This window comes from Vigna angularis, chromosome 4 (assembly GCF_016808095.1).
Source record: "Vigna angularis cultivar LongXiaoDou No.4 chromosome 4, ASM1680809v1, whole genome shotgun sequence".
Lineage (NCBI taxonomy): Eukaryota > Viridiplantae > Streptophyta > Magnoliopsida > Fabales > Fabaceae > Vigna > Vigna angularis.
The window spans coordinates 17,837,723-17,861,142 of NC_068973.1; the positions used below are offsets into that span (position 1 = coordinate 17,837,723).

Consider the following 23,420-nt stretch of genomic DNA (forward strand, 5'->3'; position numbering starts at 1 on the left):
TACCTCACAGAGTATGAAACAGGTGCTTGAGGTAAAACTTGATTGAGATAATGAGCAGGATGTTTTGCTGAATTTTAGGACTTGAGAGTTTAGCTGTGTGAATTTTGGGCTTCAGAGTTGTTATGAATAATTGTTATTACTTTGGAAGCATGAATGATTTTGCCCAAATTTTCTGTGATTGAACTACTTGTTTGCAGGTTTCATATGATCAAGGCCATCTTTTGTTATCCCTTAATTTTTTTAGCCTACTCATGAATTTTTCCAAATAAAAAGAGAACAGTTTGTTCCATCCTTTGAACCTTTAACCTTAAGCATGCTTTTAAAATCTTGTTTTAAATTCCTTACCTTGAGTTGAGTTGAGAATATTTGTGAGGTATTGATAAAGGTTCAAGTTTGGGGATGCTAAAAAAATAAGCAGTAAGCACAAAGAAAAAGAAAAAGAGAAATAAAAAAAAAGAAAAAATAAAAAGAAAAGCTCACTACAAGGGAAAAGGTTGGGAATAAGAAAAAGATCTTCTTGAAAAGAGAACCTGTATGTAATTGTTAAATTCATAAATATCTCTCTTAACTCAAGGATTTTGCATTCCTGAAAAGCCATGTTTCTTCTTAGCCCAGCCAAGTTACAAGCCAAGAAAAGCCCTTGTGATAAAAATCTGATTGTGAGTATGTTTGATTTTGGTTAAATGAAAGGAAAAATTAATTTGTGTGACATTGTGATAGCAGAGTGAAAGAAACACCAAGACCTCAATATACACTTTTGAGTGCTTGAGTGAAACACTTTCTTTGGTGAAGAGTAGTTCTTTGAATTTCTGATTACATCTCTGCTTGGTTGATTGATCATTTTTAAGAATAGCATCTATTGAAACATATGAGCATCACATTAATTTTAATTGAATTAAGACATCTGCACATCTTGACTGACATCTTTATGCTAAGTTGATAAAAGTGATCTCTTGTCTTGGAAGAAAACGTTTTTGAAAAAGGTTGAGTCATTGTAGTGAGTGTTTTGAAAAGCTAAGTTACAATTTGTTTTGCTTGAGGACAAGCAAAGTTCTAAGTTTGGGGTTGTGATAACGGTTTAAAATATCGTTATCTGTGATGTAATTTTGATACTAAATGCACCATTTTTGACTTAGAAACCTGCTTTGACTCATGTTTTTGCTTTAGTTTTGTGAATAAGAGAGTTGAGGTTATACTTGATGATTTTATCACCAAATTCCCTTGATTTTGTAGGCTATTGGAATGATTTGAAGGAAGAGTTAAAGAACCAAATAGTTGGAATGCAGAAAAGTCAACCAGAGTGCAGAAAAGTGAACCAAAAAGTCAACCGCGAAGCTTGGGCGCCTAGTGGAGGCTTGGGCGACCAGAAATCGACGTCCACCGCCTGGGCGCCCAAAAAGGGGCGCTCGGGCGTCGTGCGTCGTGGATTAGGCCCATTTTTTGCTCTGTTTCAACTCTTTTGGACCGGACCATGTTTCTACTCTTTCCCGACTCTATTTAAAGGACCCAGGCACTCTAGGTTTGGTATCTCTGGCTGGAGCAACACAACAACACACTCTTCTACTCTCTAAAGACGGATTTGGAGGCAGGAGCTTCCTCTTCTACTCTTAGGGTTTTACTATCTCATGATTTTCCATTGTCCATCTTGTTTCTCCATGTCTATGGGGAACTAAAGTCTATTTATTGTTGGCGAATGATGTAACCTTGTGAACTCTCATGTATTTGAATTGATTCTTAATCATATATGATTTATTCATTAATTATTAGGGAATTGATCTGTTTTAATGCTTGCTCTATTTAACTCATTTAGTTGCATGATTTATGAATTGCATGAGTGCCAGGAGGTTCCTTACAATTCAGGTTCTTGTTGAATTCTCCCAAAGGTAATATTTCTCAGGGATGAGGGTATGAGTACTTGGTCGTCTTAAGCTCTTGATCTTCAGACTTAATTTTCTAGGAACGCTAGGAATTGCACGAACTAGGAATTAAGGCAGGCTTATTGCGCCAAGGGATTAGGTTCTAAGTACTTTAGTGAGTGACGTTAACATTAATGCATAAAGAGGAATTCTTATATACATGAGAGGAAACCTGGTGAAATCTAACCCCAACAACATATTCATTTCATATTATACAACATCCGTTCATCTTTGTGTTACTCTACTATTAGTCAATTTGCATTCATATTTTATTTTTTGTTTTTGCATCTCAAACCAATGATCTCATTTATTTTAAGTCTTAATTAATTAATTCATCACACGACTGTTTAGTGCCGATAGTCCTCTAGGATACGATACTTGGTTTTACCATTTTATATTACTTGTGCGATTTGGTACACTTGCCAATCTATTAACACTGTGTGATAAATATATTTCTGGTTGAAATTTTTGAATGCTAAAATGTGATTACCTTGTTGTTTGTATGTTGGTGTAATGAAAAATTGGATTCAATATTGTGAACTAGGACACAGTTAGACATTTTAGTAAAGGTGGGCGTGTATTTTCGAAATATAGAAGCTTCATTCTTCCTGAGCATGTGCGAATGTTGATTTGTACTCAAAATTGGCTATATGGATTTTCTGAAAATCCTAGTGGTAAGTGTATATGTTATTATTTTTAAAATTACTTTACATTAAATTATTAATTCTAAACTAGTTTTATATTGTATTTGAATTGCTTGTGATAGATGAAATTGTTGAAGATATTTTTGGTCATGTGGGAATTTATGAGTCTAAACTTTTAGATGTTGAAAGTCTTCAACATTGTAGGAAGTGAAAATGATCAGAGGTAGACTCGGTGACACCATAACTTTAATTTACTTTCTAATTATTAATTTTTTTAATTATTGTTTATAATTTTTGTAGAATGTTAGTCCTTTAGATTTCAATATGATTTGTAATGTCAGATTTCATTAAGGGAATGCTTTTTCACCAAGTAATTAAGCGCTATGTAATTCAGGATGGTCATAACAAAGGGTCCAGAGCTATTGAAGATTTGAACTTGATAGGAAAGAAATATGCAAGGTTTATTTTTTTTGTTTAATTGCAATTTGATGTTTATGATATCATTAGACCATTGATAATCTACCTGTGAGCTGAATAATGTTTTCTAGTTACTAAATGTTGTGATGATTAACTAGTATCAGACATGAAGCATTCATCCTTGGAACTTCGAAGGGTAATTACTTCAACAAATGATTTGATCTTTTCATCACAACTGCACCAATACCTGATCTAAGTGAAAAGCTTATTGTGTTTGGCCGAGTCATCAAGGGAGAGGATATTGTTCAGGTGGCTGAATTTGCTTAATTTGCTTAATTCTCATTATCACATATGATATTCTATGCTCAGTTTTAATTTTTCCTTTTCTTTTGTTGCTGGTTATGTCCTTTCCTACTCCTATTGGCTAAGGTTATGCATATCATTTTAAATATTTTTTCTGTTTAGTTATGAGTAGATTCACCAATTTGCATAAGCCATAATGGTTATAGAAGTCAGTACCATATTTATCTTGACATATGAACAAATTGGTTAAAGACAATAACATAAAATAGGAATGAAAACATGGCAAGTCATGTGAATATGCACAGACAGACTCTGTCCAAAATCAACACTAGATTGCAGAATTAAAGCTAATATTGATGGTTTCACAATCCTATTCCAGGAAATTGAAGAAGTGAATACAGATGAACATTACCAACCAAAAATTTCTATTGGGATACTTGATGTGGCTCTTAAAGAGATGGTGTGAAAGCTCTCTGCCTGAATCAAAATCGTGAACAGTACTTTGTTGATAACATGTTTGGTAAAATCCTCTCTACACAGATGAAGAACCTCAAGGATTTCTCTTTAGGTTTGTCAATGCAACTTTTGATCTTTGATACAGTTTTAGCTACATGTTTCAGTTGTCCATTCAAGGATTATGAAATCTTTTTTTTTTTTCGTTTTTTGTCATTGTTCGATCTTCTTTTGGTATGGCAGGATGAATGTAAGAAGGTTTGTTGTCACTTGCCAGTTTGGTGATATCACCTCATATATATTTTGGCATTAAACTTTATTTGTAACCTCATATATATATTCCCTTGAAGCTTAAAGTGCTATGGATCTTGTTACTAATATTAGAGCATGAAATTTGTAGGTTGTAATATGAATAAGACTTCAAGCTCGTCGGAGTCTCTTTAATGCACAAGATTTTGTAAAATACACAGGATTTGTGATTACTTGTATGATGATATTATGTTTCTGGACGTTAAATTTTGTAAAAAGGAAAGCCCATGGGCTAGCCCTGGCCTATAGGGCTTTAGGAGTTTTTAGCTCTATGAGATTTTTTAATGAAGGGTTTTTTTGGCCCCAACTCACATGGGCTAGGGCCAAATCTTATTAAAGGGGCACATTTGACAGCTCTAATTTTCGTAATGAAGTTCAAACAAAGACAATGTTGAATATAACGATGCTACAATGAAGTGAGAAGAAATTGTTTGATATTCTTTTTAAGAAATGTAGTTGATCAAAATATTTATGTTTATTGCAAATGCTATCTTTGATGGTTCATAATAATGTAGTAAGCTAAGTTGGGTAAAGGACATTTATAACAAATAATAATATATGAAGGATTTTTTTTTAAAAAAAAAAAACAAAGAAAACTAACAGGCAGTACAAAACATAGAAATTGTAGCATTGATATGTTGTGATTGCTTACAAATTATTGTAGAACAAAACATCCACAAATATGAGATGGTGAACCACAAGGTAAAGGCAGCTGAAAAATAAATTTTTATTTGTATGCAAAGCTTGCCAATTTCGTGTCTATAGGATTTGATAATGAGGCAAAACAATGTCTTTATGCCCATTAATATAAATACCCTGGATAATAACAACCTCATTATAAGAAAAAGAAATTTAAAAGGTCTATGAATGAAAAAATAAAAGTCATGTTCAATTACCAAAACCTCTTATGGCATACAAAACATGGTTTAATCCCTCATTTGGTCCTCGTATTTGTGTGTCAATCTCAAGTGGGTCATCGTTTTTTTTTCGATCTCAATCGGATCCATAAACTTGTAAAAATGAGCCAATTAAGCCCTTTCCGTTAAGTTTTCATTGACGCTGTTTAATAGTGATGACATGATGCACACATTATATGCTGATGTATAAATATTATATTAGGTGGAATTTGCTATTTAAATAAAAAGTGTTTGACATGGCACCAAAATGTAGTTATTTTCTCTTTCTCCTTCTTCTCTTCACGCGTGAGAGAGAAGCTCTCTCGTTCCAACAGCACCACCGGTCGCCGCCAAGAGCACCACAAACGTCACCCACGTTGCAACCCATTTGAAACTTTCTTCAATGTAAGCTTCCACGAATAGATACTCACAACCTGCAGCGAATGGCCACCGTGGGAAGAAGTTATACCGGGGACGCGGAGGAGACCAGAGGAAGAAAGGGAGGGGTTGGTGAGGCGCACGTGGGGGAATAACGTGGGTTAAGGTTTGGTTGCCTCTGTTACAATTTATCTGGCTCGTGAATCACTGATAATTGTGGTAATGCCCTCCAAACACCATGACAGGATTCTGAAACTGGAACCTGTATCTTTATTTTTGCATAAACTACTCCAGAAACACTTATAGGAGAAGAGAAAATTGAAGTTAAAAACTAAAATGAGTACTTGCATTGTAAACATTCTATCGCACTAGCTTCTTCAGAAGTTGATTTTTAACATACGCATTTTTTTTTCATTCAAGTGCTTTTGCAACAGTTTATCTTAATAAATCCTGTCTTAGTCCCTGATTATTGTTTTGATCCATCCTTATCTAATTTTTTACAAATGTCCTACTTGAAGCATTTTCTTGGTAATGGAATTGAATTTCCAATACTGATTTTACATTACAAATTGCATTTTTCAGGTCTGAGGTTAGTTTTTCTAACTTTGGAATTCGATTTTGGTGTCTCTTTGTCAAAAGGATCTTCTTTTTCTACAATCTCTCTCTCTCTCTCTCATTTGGAAATAATCTCTTTGTGCTCATCTCACTCCTCCACACTGTTAGAGCTATGGTGGTTGAGGTTGTGGGATTTGAGACGGTTCAAGGGCCAGCGGAGAACAGTGCTGAAGAAGACAAACCTGTTTCTCAAGAAATTGAAAATAGAAAATTGGAAAAAGATGCGGAGGTGGCTGAAGCAACGAGCAAACTTTATTTCTCAGATTAAGTCTCTAAGAGATGACAATAAGCAATTTCAGAGTATTGTCGATGAAAAAATAAAAGAGATTGAACCTCTGGAGCATACATTGGGCAAACTGCGTACTACAAATAATTATGGCCGGGGTGGGGCATTATGCTTATCTGAGGAGGAACTTAACAATCTCATTAGTAGCTTGCAATACCACATACAACATGAGAGCATTCCGTTAGCTGAAGAAAAACAAATCCTTCGAGAAGAGAGGTGATTGACGGAAGAACGAGAGAGCTTCTCTCTCACGCGTGAAGAGAAGAAGGAGAAGGGAGGAAATAATCAAACACTTTTTTCTAAATAGCAAATTCCACATAATATAATATTTATATATCAGCATATAATGTGTGCACCACGTCATCACAGGTAGACGGCGTCAATGAAAACTTAACGAAAAAGGCTTAATTGACTCATTTTTACAAGTTTATGAACCCAATTGAGACCGGAAAAAAAAACAATAACCTACTTGAGATTAATACACAAATCCTAGAACCAAACAAAAATTTAAACCTACAAAACATCCTAAAACCTTAAGTGGTGGTGGACTCAGAAAGTACTACCTTTACTGCAATAATGGAAAACATAAAAAAGTAAAATAAAATTGAAGCAGAATCGAGCCACGGCGTCAAAGTGAAGATTTTGAAATTCCTTGGCAATGCAGTTTGATCTGTTACTCAATTCTTAAGCTTAATATTGGTTGCATATTGACCACAAAGATTCATCCAAGTTTGTTTCATTTTGGAAAGTTCGAATTATCGTGATGGAATGCAGTGATTGTGACCTCATCATTGAAAACAATATATGTACTCATCTCAACAACTTGGGAGGCAGAATCATTCAACTCATTTGCAAACTTCGTTAACAAATCCTGTAAAAATTACCAAAAAAAAATATGCTAAACAAACATTCAATGCTTTAGACATCAAAACAAACCACCACATAAAATATACCTTTGTAATCGTAACACCAGAGGCATCATTGAGACAACGATTTAACTTGGAACATTGTCCATTGCCTTCATATACATAATACATCCTTCAAAAGATTATTATACATAAGTCAATAACAATGACGAAATATTAGAATCAAACCAAATCCTTCCTATAAAATTCTTCTTACCACTGATCTCATGGATCCATCATTAAATTTTTCAATTATATTACCATCAATACAAACTTTTTTTAACTCTGAAAGACTGTTCAAAACGAAAATTTTTATCATCTTTAGACAACTTTGAATACCAGACTCTTACCCAGAAAATCCGCAAACTCTCCCACACACTGTTCTAAAAGCACAACATCATTTAAGCTAACTAAAATAAATATTTAATTTATAACTGAAAACAAAAAACAGATTAATTACTTTTTTTTTGGGACTGTGGTTGTGTTCTTGTCAAATAAGACAAAATAATTTGCTATAACTATTAATGGATAAATTGTAAAACTTAACAATCAATATTATTTTGAAAATTAATTGATTATTTATGTTTTAATAAATGGTTGAATGTATTTTCAGTTTTTTAACTTTTATACAAAATTGAACACAAACATAATAATGTCACTCGTTACATCAACAATTCTTTAAGTTGTTTGATTAGAAATACTACGTTTATTCATTAATAAAATTTAAAGATAAAAATAATTAAAGTTTGAAAATAAAAGCAAAATTTAATTTTTCAAACAAGCTAAAAATTAAAAATATATTTAACTTTTTGAAATTAAAAGAAAAAAATATGTTTCCTAATTAATAGATGATTTTGACTTGAAAAAAAAAATATCAAACACATTATGTATAATTTTATATATGAAATAAAGTAATAATTAAAAAATTGTAAATAATAGTTTATTAACATTGAATAAAGATTAAAATATAAGTATTTAAGATTTTATTTTATTTTCTTTTAATCTGATATGTTTCTTAACTTATTTTATATTTCTTTTATATGATTAAATAATTTAAATATATATAACATTAATATAAAAAATTACTTTATTATTAACTAAAATACCTTATTTTAAATTAATTAGTAGACACATATTCATTAATACTTATATATATATATATATATATATATATATATATATATATATATATATATATATATATATATATATATATATAACTTTGTTAAGATGTTAAGTATATTTTTAATTAATTAATTTTTATGTAAAATTAGATTTCATTCATGTTATAGCTTTGAATTATTTTTATCTTCAATTTTTTTTAATGAATTAATTTAGTCTTTGTGACGAAATGACATTAAATATTTATTGACGTTGAACAACGTGTGTTCATCTCAACACAAGTCAAAACTTATGTATAAGAATTATAAAATTAAGAGTGTATCATTCCTATTTTTAAATAACTACATTATTTATTCTATCTTGACTCTAAAATAAAGAGTTAGAAAATTTTGCGTTTTTGCTTCTATGATTAAATTTATATACTAAAAAAATGTTTCGTATTTTGATGAAGATTTAAAAACAAATCAACTTTTAAGAAATGTTTTAATTAAATAAAATGAAAATAATAATAAAATATATAATAAGAAAAAAAACAGAGTAAATAAATAAATATATATATTAAAAGAATATTAATTATATATATTAAAAAAATGATTTTTTAAAAGAAACTTCTAAGATATAAGAAGAAAGGAAAAAAAGAAATAAAAAAAATAAAATAAAAGAGAACAAGATGAAAAAGAAATAAAATGAAAATGACAATATAATTAAATTTATATGACAATCATGAATAAAATACTACATCACAGATACTACTAAAAACACATGTACTTTTGTATATATATATATATATATATATATATATATATATATATATATATATATATATATATATATATATATATATATATATATATATATATATATATATATATATATATATATATATATATATATATATATATCTCCTTTTACTTTATGATTATAAAAAAAATTATTGTAATTATTACTAAAATAAAAATGTTATTAAATCTAAAAAAAGCTTTTTTTCTTAAAAAAATAACTATAAAAGTTAAATATAAATTTTAAAAGATAAAGTAATTTATAGTAGTAAGATAAAAACGATAATGAAATAAAAAAAGAATTCGATTTATATGTAAATATGAAAATTTTAGGATGTAGTTTGGTAGGTAGTGGGTTGCAATGCGTTTGAATGTTGGCAGGAGCGTGGTGGTACCGTGGCCAAAGATAAGAAGGGTGGTCAAGCTTCTATATTAGTTTTGTCTATGTATTAATTTTTCAAAGTAAAATTTTGGGAGTTTTGGTTTTGAAGTGTTAATGTAAGACGTAAGACAGGATGTTGTTTAAATGTAAAATTTAGTTAAAATTCTCTTATGATGTGGTGCGTGAGAGGAGGTGATAAAGATGAAAGGGAAAAAGAGTTTATGAAAACGACGCGACTAGACCTCCTATCGCGTGAGGAGTGTTGGAGAGGTTTACGCAACTCAATGAATCAATGTTGTCGTATCCTACTGTAACCATGGATCCCATTTTCAAAATCAGAACCCAAACTCACTCTACCAAACAATAAGAACCACGCCGATAATTTGGACCATCTCAAATATATCCACTCTTTACTTCTTAAATTCCTCACTTTATACTTACGACAAAACCAAAACCTCCACTTTCATTTTTTTTTGTCGCGGCTTTTACTGCATACTAACATGCTTAATTGTCCATTTCCACACTTACCTACCTATACGCGTTTATATTCGTTATTTAACGAACTCGGCCTTATAAGTCATATAACATACAGGATAATTTTGAAAACATATTTGAATTTCAATTTCAAATTGAAGGGGGTATTTATTTTTCTTGGTAAATTCTATCCCATAAACCCGAGACTCGTGCATTGGCGCTCTGTGACACCCAATTGTGCCCTGATTGGCGCAATATATTTTTTTTTTTAAAAAAGGAGTAGGGTGAGGATATTTTCGTTTTTCACCGACGCGGAAAAATGCGGTGGCCGCAACTCGTAAGTTTACGGCACACGTAATTGAGTTGTGGTATGTGTGGCGTGGGGCAAAGCCAGCGGAGAGACAGAAACGTACAGAACAAGAATGTGGGCTCTGTGGGCCTTCCCTTACGAACCCAACTCCATTACTACCACACAATAAAACAAACCCACTTTTGCTCCCATCACCAAGTTTTCTCATTTTACCCTAGAAAAGCCCACAAATATTGACTTTAGCTGTCAATTTTTAATTTCCCTCCCTGTCTGCAAAGGGTCAAACTTACACAAGTGGGAAATTTTGTAATGAACCATCAACCAATGCCATGCCACCACGTATGGACCTCTACCTCCATGGAATCTATCCGATCATATCCATTTCACTTCTTTTTAAATTTTAAACCTTTTTTTTTTCTTCTTCTTATATTATTCACCTGTCAATATGCTCGCCCTTTTTAAACTTGTAAGTAACAACAATGGTTAGTAGACCTTGAAATTTGAAATAGCACAAACAATTCAAATCCCCTACATCAAAACAAACACTCAACACAACCCCAGTTATTACAGTACCTTTATTTTTGTTTTTCCCTAACAAGGTTTCACCAAGGTTGTTTTTTTTCCTCTCTTGCCCCCACCCTCAAGTGTTTCCTAGCTGTGACTAGGGTGAAACCGATGCTGGAAGTTTCTGCTTCACCGGAAACTCCTCTTGCCAATCCGGAGGGAGGCGCCGCGGCTGTCTCCGAGGGGCTCAAAGCGGAGGACGGCGAAGCCGGTGACCGGAATTCCGCCGCCAGTCGATGGCCTAAAGAGGAAACAATGGCTTTGCTCAAGATAAGGTCTGACATGGACGTTGCTTTCAGGGATACAAACCCCAAAGCCCCTCTCTGGGACCAAGTCTCAAAGTAAGTCCCTCTTCGTTTCCCCTGGAATCCCCATTATTCCCAACCTTATTCCCTAATTAGTAATGCTAGTGTTACAACGATACTGTATACATTCTAGCTTGACATAGTTAAGTACCATTTCTTTTTGTCTGTGTGATAATAACGTAGTGATTGAATTAATTTGAAAATCTTTTGTATATTCAGGAAATTAGCGGAACTAGGTTATAACAGGAGTTCGAAGAAGTGCAAGGAGAAATTCGAGAACATTTACAAGTACCATAGGAGAACCAAGGAAGGTCGTTGTGGCAAATCCAACGGTAGCAAGACTTATAGATTTTTCGAGCAATTGGAAGCTTTAGAAGGACACCACTCACTTCCGACTCCCTCTGTAAGCGCCCCAGAAACAGCAACGACGACGACGACGACCCACGTGCCCGACAACAACACCAACGTCGATGTTATTTTAGATGCGGTTCCGTGTTCCGTGAGTGCGTACGTGGGGGAGCATTCTAGTTCGACGACTTCGTGCTCCGGTAAGGGGTTTAGGAAGAGGAAGCTGACGCAGTTTCTGGATGGGTTGATGAGGGAAGTGATAGAGAAGCAGGAGACGCTGCAGAGGAAGTTCGTGGAGGTGTTGGAGAAGTGCGAGAAGGATCGAATGGCAAGGGAAGAAGCGTGGAAGAAGGAGGAGCTGGCGCTGATTAAGAAAGAGCGCGAGCTTCTGGCTCAGGAACGCTCCATCGCCGCGGCTAAAGATGAAGTCGTCCTTGCTTTTCTAAGAAAGTTCACCCAAGTTGAAGGCGTGGTGCAGTTGCTGGAGAAAATCCAGGGTCAAAACAACGGGCACAGGGACATGCAACAAAGTGGGAATATCAATGCTGCGGCTAATGGAGGTGGTGGTGGTGATAGTGATGTGAGTGATATGGATAAGCGAGAGTGTGGGAATAATCTGAGTGTTAGGAATTTCGTGCATATGAGTAGTTCGCGGTGGCCGAAGGATGAAGTGGAGGCTTTGATAAGGTTGAGGACTGAACTTGATGTGCAGTCTCAAGGGAACAATAATAGCAGTAATGGTGTGTCCAAGGGGCCACTTTGGGAGGACATATCTTCGGCCATGAAGGGCCTTGGCTACGAACGCAGTGCCAAGAGGTGCAAAGAGAAATGGGAGAACATAAACAAGTATTTCAAGAGGATGAAGGAGAAGAACAAGAGGAAACCTCAGGATTCCAAAACCTGTCCCTATTATCACCACCTGGAGGTTTTGTACAGCAAGAAGCCCAAGAGGGCTGATGTAAAGGATTTTGGGAAGGAGTTGAAGCCCGAGGAGCTGTTGTTGCATATCATGGAGAGTCAAAGTCAAGAAGAGAGACAAGCGCAGCAACAACAGGTACAGAGTCACTCATCATCCGAAGATGGGGAGAAAGATGATAGGGATCAGCGTGAGGGAGATGAAGAAGATCAAAATGGGTTTCAGAATGTGATGCTTGAAAATAGTCCTTCCAGAGCTATCATGAGTTAAAAGCTTGGTAATCTTCAGAGATTCTTTATTGCTAAAATTGAACTTCTTCTCTGACAAACAACATGGCTTCCTTTGACTTTCCAATCATTTATCGAATCTGGATCCAAAGTCATGAACCAGGAGGAGTAGGTGTAGGTTGTGTTGGTGGCCTCCGGTGGTAATAGTAAATACAAAGAATCTGAAGGGTGTTGTTTTTGTATCTATTACACTGTCTCTTTTCTATTTTTCATCATATTTTTTGGGGAAACATGATAGAAGGAACACGCGCACAGAGAAAAAGAAAAAGAAAAAGAGAGAGATTTAATACTTAGTAATTTTTTCCCCTAGAAGTTTGCAAACCCATGTGTAGTCAGGTGGGAGAGGGTTGAATTTGTTTGGTAGTGACAATAAAAAATGGCATACTGTACTTTCCCCATCACAGCCTAGTTAGAGGTGAACTGCAACGATAACGAAAGTGCACTTTTGTTTTAGGAATGATATTTTTACAATTCTTTTTCATTTTCTTTACCATTTCACTGTTCTCTTCACATATTTTATCCCTTTTAATTCCAAAGCATTATTGTTTTTGGCTTTCTATAATGAACATCTCCAAAGTAACGTAGAACGGTAGCTAACTCTTTTTGTTAGAATAGTTTGGAACTTAAATTGTACTGCCATATAAAATAACTCAAGAATCATGCCTTTTATGGATCATCTAACATCAAATCTGCAACAAAGTTAGAAGCAGAGAACCCTTCTAGAGTTGCTTTGGGTATCTTAGAATTTGCTTCATAACTTGTAAATACTCATTTTTGTCCTATATTCATGCACTCATCCCTTTCCTTCATGTGCTCCATAACACATGTCTCTCTATGTGCTAGGTACTCCTAAACAACGTGCATACAAGCCTTACTCAAACAAAACGCTCATCTTGATTTGTAAAGGTTGAAAACATTATCTCATTCAACTTATGGATCTTGGAAGTGATGCTTATTTCTTTAAAATAACTCATCACTAAGAAGATAGAAAATTTTCTCTTGTATTGGTCTGTTATGCTCAAGATGCCAATGAAGAAGCACACAAACATTCAAAGAACTAAAAATAAATTACACTAACTGAAAACAAATAACAAAAGCAATATGCATTATTACATACCTCGGATGTGTATTGATAAAAAAAAAATTACTTTGTATGTGTTATGATGAACAAGATACCTTATATATGTTTTTGTGTTACTGACACTCTTAGACAAATGTGTACATAATACTCTTATAAACATGTACATAACATTATAAAATTATGTAATTTCTATCAATTATCTAATTGCTTAAAACTAATTTGGTTTTATTATGTTTGTTATTAACGTAACATCCCAAAAATATAATTTTAAACTATATATAAGAGTACTTACATTTACAATAAAATAGAACGGTTACAGGAAATAAAATTAACTTACAGTTATTCTAAAATAACCGTAAATTTAAAACTTACAAAAATCCTACAATGAATACAAACTGTCAGAACCATTAAAAATCCATAGAAACCCCATCTTAGTGGATTACATGTGTCAAGGAAGGAGAGCTGGAAATCAGAAAGTGGAAACAGGTGGCTAAAGGAGAGTGGACGTTCATTTTTTGTGACGGCAGTAGTTAATGCCAAATTTTCAATTGTTGTGCCACTTCTCTGCATGCTTACCTTCTTCTCCAAATCTCTGAAACCGTTTTCCCCTCCTTCTCTCTAAGATTTCTTAATCTTCTCTTTACAAAATCTTACTCTTTTCTTCCTCCGATCATCAAACAGACCACACCTTCCCGACGTCGAGGGCGTTCGTTTGAACCGATTAGTTTTCGATTTCGAGCTGGTAAGTTCATCTCTCCCTCAGCTGTGTGGTTTCCTGGACATGCAAACCAAGTTCTGGTTTCATGTGTTGATCACTCTTCTAAAATGAGAGGTTCTGATAGTGTTTTGGTTTTTACTTGGTTTAGTTTGGAAATTGTTGAGCGTTGAGGGTAGAAGGACTTGTAGTGGTGAAACCGTATTCTGCCTCTGTGAACGTTCGGTCACACTTAGAGGTAAGGGAAGCTTATATAATTTGATTTAGATTCTTGCTTTGTATGGATGCATGTTCGTTGATTTCTGAATGAATATGAAAAATGGTTGTTACTGCATTGTTGACTGTATGAGAAACTGGAATGATATTGTGTTTGATGATTTGGTTGATGATGAAATATGGTATGTTGTTTAAAAGTATTGATGATTAATGAAAGCCATGAAATGGGTAGGGATGTTGTCGAGAGTCAGTATTGATCATTCAATTATACCAACGTTTGTTCTCAGTAGTGTTCGTTCTTAATAAGTGTTTGGTATTACACCAGCGCTCGTTCAATATAGTGTTCAGTTTTCCTGTGGACTCGGTTGGAACTGGGTTCTTTCATTTGGAGAGAATTCTAGTTGAAGACTAGCGTCTTCGTTTCGTTAGGTAATATTTGTACTTAAGCGTTCAACCAAGGACATTCATTCCTTGGTATTTGATTATAAACTTTAGTATATCTATATGTATTTGTATATTTTGTTCGTTCTTGAACATTAGTTAAATGATATCTTATATTTATCAGGCCTTTATTCTATAAGTTAAGTACTGCTCGGTCTTACACCAAGCGCTCGTACTAAGTAGTGCTCGGTCTTACACCAAGCGATCGTACTAAGTAATTGCTCGGTCTTACACCAGGCGCTCGTTCTCATTTCCGTAATCTACCTTTATAATAAGATCGTTCGTCCAAACTCAATAGCGTTCGCTCTCTACAGTGCTCGGTCTTCGACTGGCATTCGGTTTCCTTGATGTTTAACTCATTAAGAAGCTAAGTATTTATGGGCGTCTGGTTTCTTCATATGATTCCGTTAAGTACTATTATTTGATGTTCTACAGTTCTAGTTTCTATGGGTTCGGCCTAGAGTCTTAGTACTCGGCCTAGGCTTAGTTGTGTTCGGTTTGAACTCTCAAGAGTCAGTTCATTAAATTGGCTCACTTGGTAAATAACATTTGATTCTATTAGTCTCTGAGAAGTATTATTGTATTCGGTCCCTTTCACAACAAGTGAATAACTCTCTCGATTTGATCTGTTTTGAGTTTGAGACATCTCAGTCTCACTCCAAGTTTTCAGTCTTGTTCTGGGTTAAAAACTAACGTTCGGTATTTGGTATCCTACGGGATCTTTATTCAAATTGGTTAAGTTGAGGTTTTCATAATGAAAGATGATGGAAAATGATATGGATGAAATGACTTTGGTTATGAAAGAGTATTCCGGGGAGGAATATCTCATGAATGGATATTGAAATTGGTAAAGTATGAATGTGGATAAAGCTAAGCTGGCGGTTCATCCTGATATTCCATGATTACTCGTTTCTCACGTAGAGAAGGGTAAGTCATGTGTGGGAATGACAGGAGGTCCTAGTCCTTATGGTTAAATTGGACAGATAGGACTAACCTCGGGTGGCAGCTGTTGAGGGTATCCCAGTTACTACATCACACGGGTGCACGAACATCGTAGCAATACAGATTTCATACAATCCGGACAGTTAGAGTCTAGTATTAGGCTTTGCATGAAAGAGTTAATGATTTATCTGGTTTAATTGATTGTGTGAAATATATGCTGATACATGAATTAAATTACATAAGCTTACCCTATTTTCCTGTCTTGTCCGTTTTGTACGTTCGGTTATTGTCCTGTCGCAATGATCATCCGTGTGGATGTGAGCAGAAGGAGAAGAGCTGCTGGAAGAAGCGCTAGAAGAAGAAAGTTTGGTCGAGGTAGAAGTTAAGACCGAACAGTAGAACCGTTCGGTCAGTAGTCAGTTTAATTGTACGATGATCGTTCGATCATCTTTTACCTTCTTCTTTTGTATGACCGTTCGGTATAGGTCTTTTGTAAACCGTTCGGTCTAGATTGCTTATTTGTACAGTTTTAACTTTCTCGTTATTTTGTAAGGCCGTTCGGCCATAATCGTACGTCCTATCTTTTGTAAGACTGATCTGTAGTATTATTAACATGTGATTATTCTATTATATAGTTTTATACTGTATTTTTTGGATGTTACACAAACCATAAGAGCAAACCGAACGGTCATACAAGAGATGTATCAATCGAACGATCCTAGCCTAAGGGGTTGAAGACTCCTCACTCAGCACCTGCTCTAGAGAAAGCCTCTTCACACTCTGCTCACACCTAGAGGGTGATCATTGCAAGGACACATACGACCGAACAGACAACATGACAAGACAGGAAAATAAGGGTAAGCTAGTGTAATTTAATTAACCATGTTAACGTATAATTCAAACAAACATATAATACAATCAAACATATAAAAATCATACAATGATGTTATAACTGACCACTTGATTATGACTGTCCGGACTAGTATGAATATGTAGCTTGAGGCCGTTCATGCACTCGGGTGGTGTAGTAACTGGAAAACCATCAGCTGTCACCCGAGGTTAGTCCATTATAACTCACCCAAGAACATATGGGCTAGGACCTCCTACCATTCTCACACAATGCATTACCCATCTCTACTTGAGAATTGGTAATATGAACTCCATGAATTTCACTGTCCATATTCATACTGTACCACTTCAATACACTTTTCACTAAGACATTCCTCCTTGGAATTCTCTTCCACATTACTTGAAACATATGCCTTATTGGAATATCAATAAAATTTCTCATACACAATAGATCAATACAACTATCTCAAGCAATCAAAGTCAAACAGTGAAATTAGCATTTAAAGTCCAAATAATCCTTCATAGAAGAAAACCGAACAGCAACAACACAACCTCTGAGTACGACCGAACTAAAACTCATTATTTTTGACAAAACCGAACACCATTACAAATTTGTATACCAGTACATGACCGAATGCTAGTACTAAACAAAAATATTAATACGAAACCGAGCAGTATAACCTAAGACGAATGCCTACAGTTTAGTCTGAACACCTATAACTTAAACTTAACGCATTTAAGCTTAATACAAGTACGAGGTCGAGCACTAGTATAAGAACGAGCGTTAATACTAGCATACTGCTAGTATAAGACTGAGCGCTATCAAGAACGAGTGCTAGTACAAAACCGAGCACTATACCGAATAGAGCTGTCAAAACGGGTAACCCAGCCCGACCCGACCCGACCCACCACGGGTTGATCACTTAGTGAGTCAACCCAACCCGGTTCATTTATTAGCGAGCCAAAAAAATTCGAACCCGACCCGATCCATCACGGGTTGGTGGGTTAAACGGGTTGGCTCATTGGCTCACTTAATTAACTTTTTTTTCACCTTCTTCTTCTCATCCTATAACATGTTACTTTGATCTATCAAATTGAAACAGTAATAATTGAACCAATTGATATAAAAGAAAATGAAACAAAAGAAATATATTGTTATATATATTCTAAGCTATCAAGCATAAAATTTTGCCAATTTAATTTAGTGAGACATACAAGAAACTACATATAGACGTTAACAAAAATATATAGCACAATATAAAATTGTCATGCTTGTAGATAGGTCTAAAAACAAGATAAAACAAATGATATATTCCCGAATTATCCAATCTATAATATTATCCATCTATTAAATTGGAGTCCTGAATGGATAAATCCACAGTATTATGCTCTCTTGAAACATCTTCTTCTTTATCTCCATCTATAATATTATCCAATCTATAATCTTAGGGTTTTATTTGCAAAGGGAAACTTTTGGAAAGACAGCAACACGAAATGCTCTATTGCTAAGTAAAGGTTGTACATTTTGAATAATTAATTTAATTAATTTGATTTCAATAAAAAAATAGGATTTGAATAATTAATTTAATTAATTTAATTTAATTAAAAAAATAGGTGGGTTGGTGAGCCAACCCGACCCACCACGGGTTCAACCCGTGTGAGCCGGGTCAAAATTGGCTCGCATAAAAAATTTTGCATTTTTTTCCAACCCAACCCGACTCAAATCCGTGGTGAGCCGGGTTGGCTCACGGGTTTCAACCCATTTTGACGACACTAATATCGAACGAGCGCTAGTACAAGACCGAGCACTACAAAGAACGAGCGCTAGTACGAGACCGAGTACTACCAAGAATGAGCACTAGTACAAGACCGAGCACTGCCAAGAACGAGCGCTAGTACAAGACCAAGCACTACCAAGAACGAGCGCTAGTACCAGAAACCATCCACACACCTAAGGTCGAACGGTCATGAACGGGTAAGACTAAAGAGACAAAACCCAATTAATGACCAAGTACCTGAACATGGTCGAGCGGCCAATCAGCATATGACCGAGAGGTCGATCTCTATGACTACCAAATATTAGTGTATGACCGAACGCTATAATCCATCGAATACTACCAAAACCGAACGTTAATACATAGTACTACTAATAACAAATGCTAAACGTAGTACGACTAAGAACGAATGATAAAACCAACCCGAAGACTGCCGAGGTCGAAAACAAGTACATTTAAAACTCAACGTCAACATTAAATCGAACAACACTAAGACAAAATATCACTACGAAACCGAATACCGCTAAGCCCAATTAACTGACATGACCGAGCTTTCAACAACGAGCGCTCGACTTTCTACATAACTTACATAACTCTACAGAACTTCTCAACCAGTTCACAGGTCTCGGCAATACATAGAAATCAAGCCAACATCAAATTATCCACACATGCACACGTCCAACAATGCTGAATACCAATTCATTCACTTTTACACACATGCATAATCATCAAACAACATATTCATACATAATAAATCATAATTAAATTAACTAGCTTCCCTTACCTCTATGACCGAACCGAGAGTTCAACAACTGCAGACTCGATCACCACCAGAAATTCCTATGAACACCTACAGTTCACCGATTGGTGAGAAAAGCCACCCAATGGACCAAAATGAATTTATAAAGGAAAAGAGAAGACTGATGAATACATGCAAACAACAAGGCTTTCTTGCACGTGTCAGAAATTCCAGAAAATCACCAGAATCTAAGAAATGAAATTTACCCACTTAAAACCCGAAAATGACCAGGGGAATAAGAAGCTCTTGATCTCAGGATCGCCTTGGGAGCTTATGATCACCGATCAGATGAACCATTGGTAAGAAATTTTAGAGAGAAGGAGGAGAAAAGAGAAGATCAAAGTTTTGAAGAAAGATGGTGTATTCAAAGAATAGAACGAAACTTTGAAATTTTCGTTTATATACCACTCTTAAAACCACTCGGTCCTATTCTGTGTTACACTTGTCTTCTCCAACTTCTTTAATTTTCTCAGCTCTTACATTGGCCAGTTATATAAATAGTATTGATGTGTTGTAATTGCTTGACTCTTTTACAAGTCTTAAAATATATAAATTTACAATCTTAATTTAATATTAATTTATGAAAAATACAAAAGTGCATATAGGATAACCATTTTTTATATATTAGGTCACATTTAACATTAGTCTTTAATGAAAAAAAAACATATATTACTTATGAACATAACGGAGTAATAATAAAAATTTGTTAGTAATTTAAATTTATAAGTAGTGATAAATTTTTCAATAATTTAAATTTATCAATAATGATAAATTTGTTAATAAAGTGTTTATTGATAAATTTATCAATAAAGTGTTTATTGATAAATTTATCAATAAAGTATTTATTGATAAATTTATCAATAAAGTATTTATTGATAAATTTTATGAATGAATTCTAAAATTCATCAATAATTATTGACATCGTCGTAAACTCTAATTTCTCTTCTCCTCTTTCTTCTCTTCATCTCACACATACTCTTTAATATAAAAAAAAATATCATCAGACTTTGCAGCAAATGCTTTTAAAATAAATTAACTTTTCCCATAAATAAAATTTGTATGTAATGCATAAAATTTATAAGTAATTAGATATTATTCACATATTATACATGAAAAAAAGGGCCGTAAAGCATGTGCAGATAAATTTACATAAAAAAAATCCATAATAAATGTTACATTCAGATTTTATCTATCGAAAATAGAATACAAAAATAATTACATACAAATTATTTCATACAAAATAATTTTATATGACATACAAAATAATTTTAAATAATGTTAGATAAATACATACATGTAAATTACATAAATAAAAATCCGTCGATAAATTACATAAAAAAAACTCTATAAATAATGTTATGGACATTATATAGAAAATAATTTGTAAGTAATATTAAATGAATTATATACAAATTATTTTTTATGTAAATCTATGTGTAATATATTTTTCAAATTAAAAAGTATATTTATTTTATTTTTTAAATTTTTTATATCCCTTGTCAATGCCAATGAAATTTAAATAAAACGAAACAAAATTTTACCCGCACATAATTGACAATAAAATTTGATACCAACACTTAACTTAGTCCAAATCCAAATTATAAACAACATAAAGTCCAAATATAAAGTAACAACATCTAATATAAAAAAATAAATATCGCACATAATTGACAATAAAATCTGAAAAATGTGCATATAAAAGTTTTACATATGTATACTAATTCATAGATAATAAAGTCAAATTTAACTACGAATATGCATATAATTATTTAAGTGTCATTTTTTTAGTGAAATTTGTAATTTAATTTACTATTAGATTTAGCGATAGAAAAGTATAAGTAACGGATAAAATTAACCGTTAGATAAATTTCTGAAAAAAATGTCCACCAATAACATAAATTTTAAATTATTAAAATATTATACTGATAAAATGATAAAACCGGTTGATAAAGAATTTATCAATAAATTTTTATTGATAGAACTAAATTAATTGATAATAACAAATTATTGTAGTTAGACTTATAAGTTGATAATGAAAATACAAAAAAAATCATTAATATAGGTGTGATTGATTTTAAATTTTTTTAATCCAATGAATCTTGTGAATCGCTCAATTCACCTCGACAAATATAATTGAGTGGGTCACTTAATCCATACATCACACTGAGATCCATTTCATTATCACCTCTAATTCTTAATAATTTAATTTATGTGATAAGAGGCACAATATATGATTTTATACTTTACATTATTTAATTCTTAAAAATTGATTTGAAACAGTTAGTTTCATTCCATTTTATTAGTGATTTATTTGACTAAGCTTTTACTAACTTTTGTTATCAGCAACTATTTTACCACAATATTTAAAAGATATAAAACTATAATTATCTGTTTCGATCCTTTTTGTGTTCTCTTAAAATCTTCGAATGATTTGAAATTTACACGAAAGAATGGTTCTCATTCATTTAAAAAACATAAAAGATAACCATCAAGATTTTTAAGATTGATGTTTGGTAATTTTAAATAAAAAATCATAAATTTAAATATAGTGAGTTAATATAATAAGAATAATTTTTTGTATAGAAATAAGATATATTTCATAAAATAGTGTAAAATATAAATAAGTTCTAGCAATTTATGATACTCCCTTTTCTCTATCCTTTTACAAGATGAAGTGATTGAATTATATATATATATATATATATATATATATATATATATATATATATATATATATATATATATATATATATATATATATATATATATATATATATATATATATAGTTATTGGCACATTCATTTAAAGAAGGGAATTTAAATTGTTAAAACTAAAAAATATTTGGTCCACCATTAATTTATGGAAATTTTCAATGGTAAAAGCCAGTTGGGCAGACAGACAAATTGAATAAAAATATTTAAAAATAAAAATTCATAAATGTGATGACTTGTCTTATGTTAGCATTCTAGACCCATTTCCATCATGCATGTTCAGTTGATAAAAGGATTAAAATTATACTATTGTGCAATTAAAAAACCCAATTTACACAATATTTAATACTAAGTGGATAATTATACTAAGGGGTGTGTGTATTGAAAAGGCTTAATGCCCAATTTGGAATGTTGTTGAGCCCAAATTCCACTGGGTTGCACTTTTCATCTTGATGTTTGTGGGCCCTCCATCGTCTTCTTTCATTATCGACTTAATTAATGTGAGTTGATTGTTGAAGATATATTTGGAAAACAAAACCATGAAAAAGTTACAGTATTTAATAAGAGAAAATGAATATATTGTCTGCCATAATTATAATAAAGTATCCAAAAACTCTGACATAAATTAATATTTTTAAATAGAGTATATTAAGTCAATAAAATAGTCCTCTATTATTATTACTTATGAATTTATGGTACAGCAATAATTTATCACCTTTCATTGTACAAATAACTCTGTTAGAGACCAGTTTCTCCTCTCTCTCTTGGGAGAAATTTCTGAGTTTGAAACACAAAACTCTAAAGTTTCCTTGTCTTATATACGAATAATTATTGTGTAATAATTCATGAACAATTTACAGTTTTAGTTAGAATTATTTTTTAAATCAAATTTAACTGCATGTTAATCTCTTCATTATATAATTGATGTGTATGGTTTACATCTTTCTATAACTTTATGAGCAAATTTCACTTTACAATTTTTGGTTCATACGATTAAGTCCTCACATTACTTGTTTTACTTTAAAATTTGCATTATTATTTTTAACTCGACCACTTTTTTTAGAATTGAGTCAAATTAAATGTTTTCAAATCTCTTTTTTTTTTTCAGCAATTGAAAACTAAATCATAATTACTTTTTTTTATCACTGAGAACTCTTATTAAATTTTAAAAAAAATTATCAGTTTGATTTTAAAATTGACAAACTAATATATTTTAGAAAACGGGAAAGACCAAATTTGGTCAGGCTAAGATGAAAATGTTGTTACATGAATTCCTAAAAC

The 23,420-nt window shown here is 32.8% G+C and overlaps 1 protein-coding gene and 1 pseudogene across 2 annotated transcripts; both read left to right on the forward strand.

Moving 5' to 3' along the window:
* The first annotated feature begins 2,894 nt into the window (after positions 1-2,894).
* LOC128196217 (peptidyl-prolyl cis-trans isomerase CYP21-4-like) lies at positions 2,895-3,746 on the forward strand (annotated as a pseudogene).
* Positions 3,747-10,601: 6,855 nt separating this feature from the next.
* LOC108332124 (trihelix transcription factor GTL1) lies at positions 10,602-13,628 on the forward strand. Of its 2 annotated transcripts, XM_052876169.1 has the most exons (3): positions 10,602-11,094; positions 11,278-12,599; positions 13,453-13,628. In XM_052876169.1, exons 1-2 carry the CDS (start codon positions 10,865-10,867, stop codon positions 12,590-12,592), a joined length of 1,545 nt encoding a protein of 514 aa, XP_052732129.1. In that variant the 5' UTR covers positions 10,602-10,864; the 3' UTR covers positions 12,593-12,599; positions 13,453-13,628. The 2 variants fall into 2 exon arrangements, with proteins under 2 accessions (XP_052732129.1, XP_017422737.1); XM_017567248.2 differs by lacking the exon at positions 13,453-13,628 and having other exon boundaries at positions 11,278-13,090.
* The last annotated feature ends 9,792 nt before the right edge of the window (positions 13,629-23,420 follow it).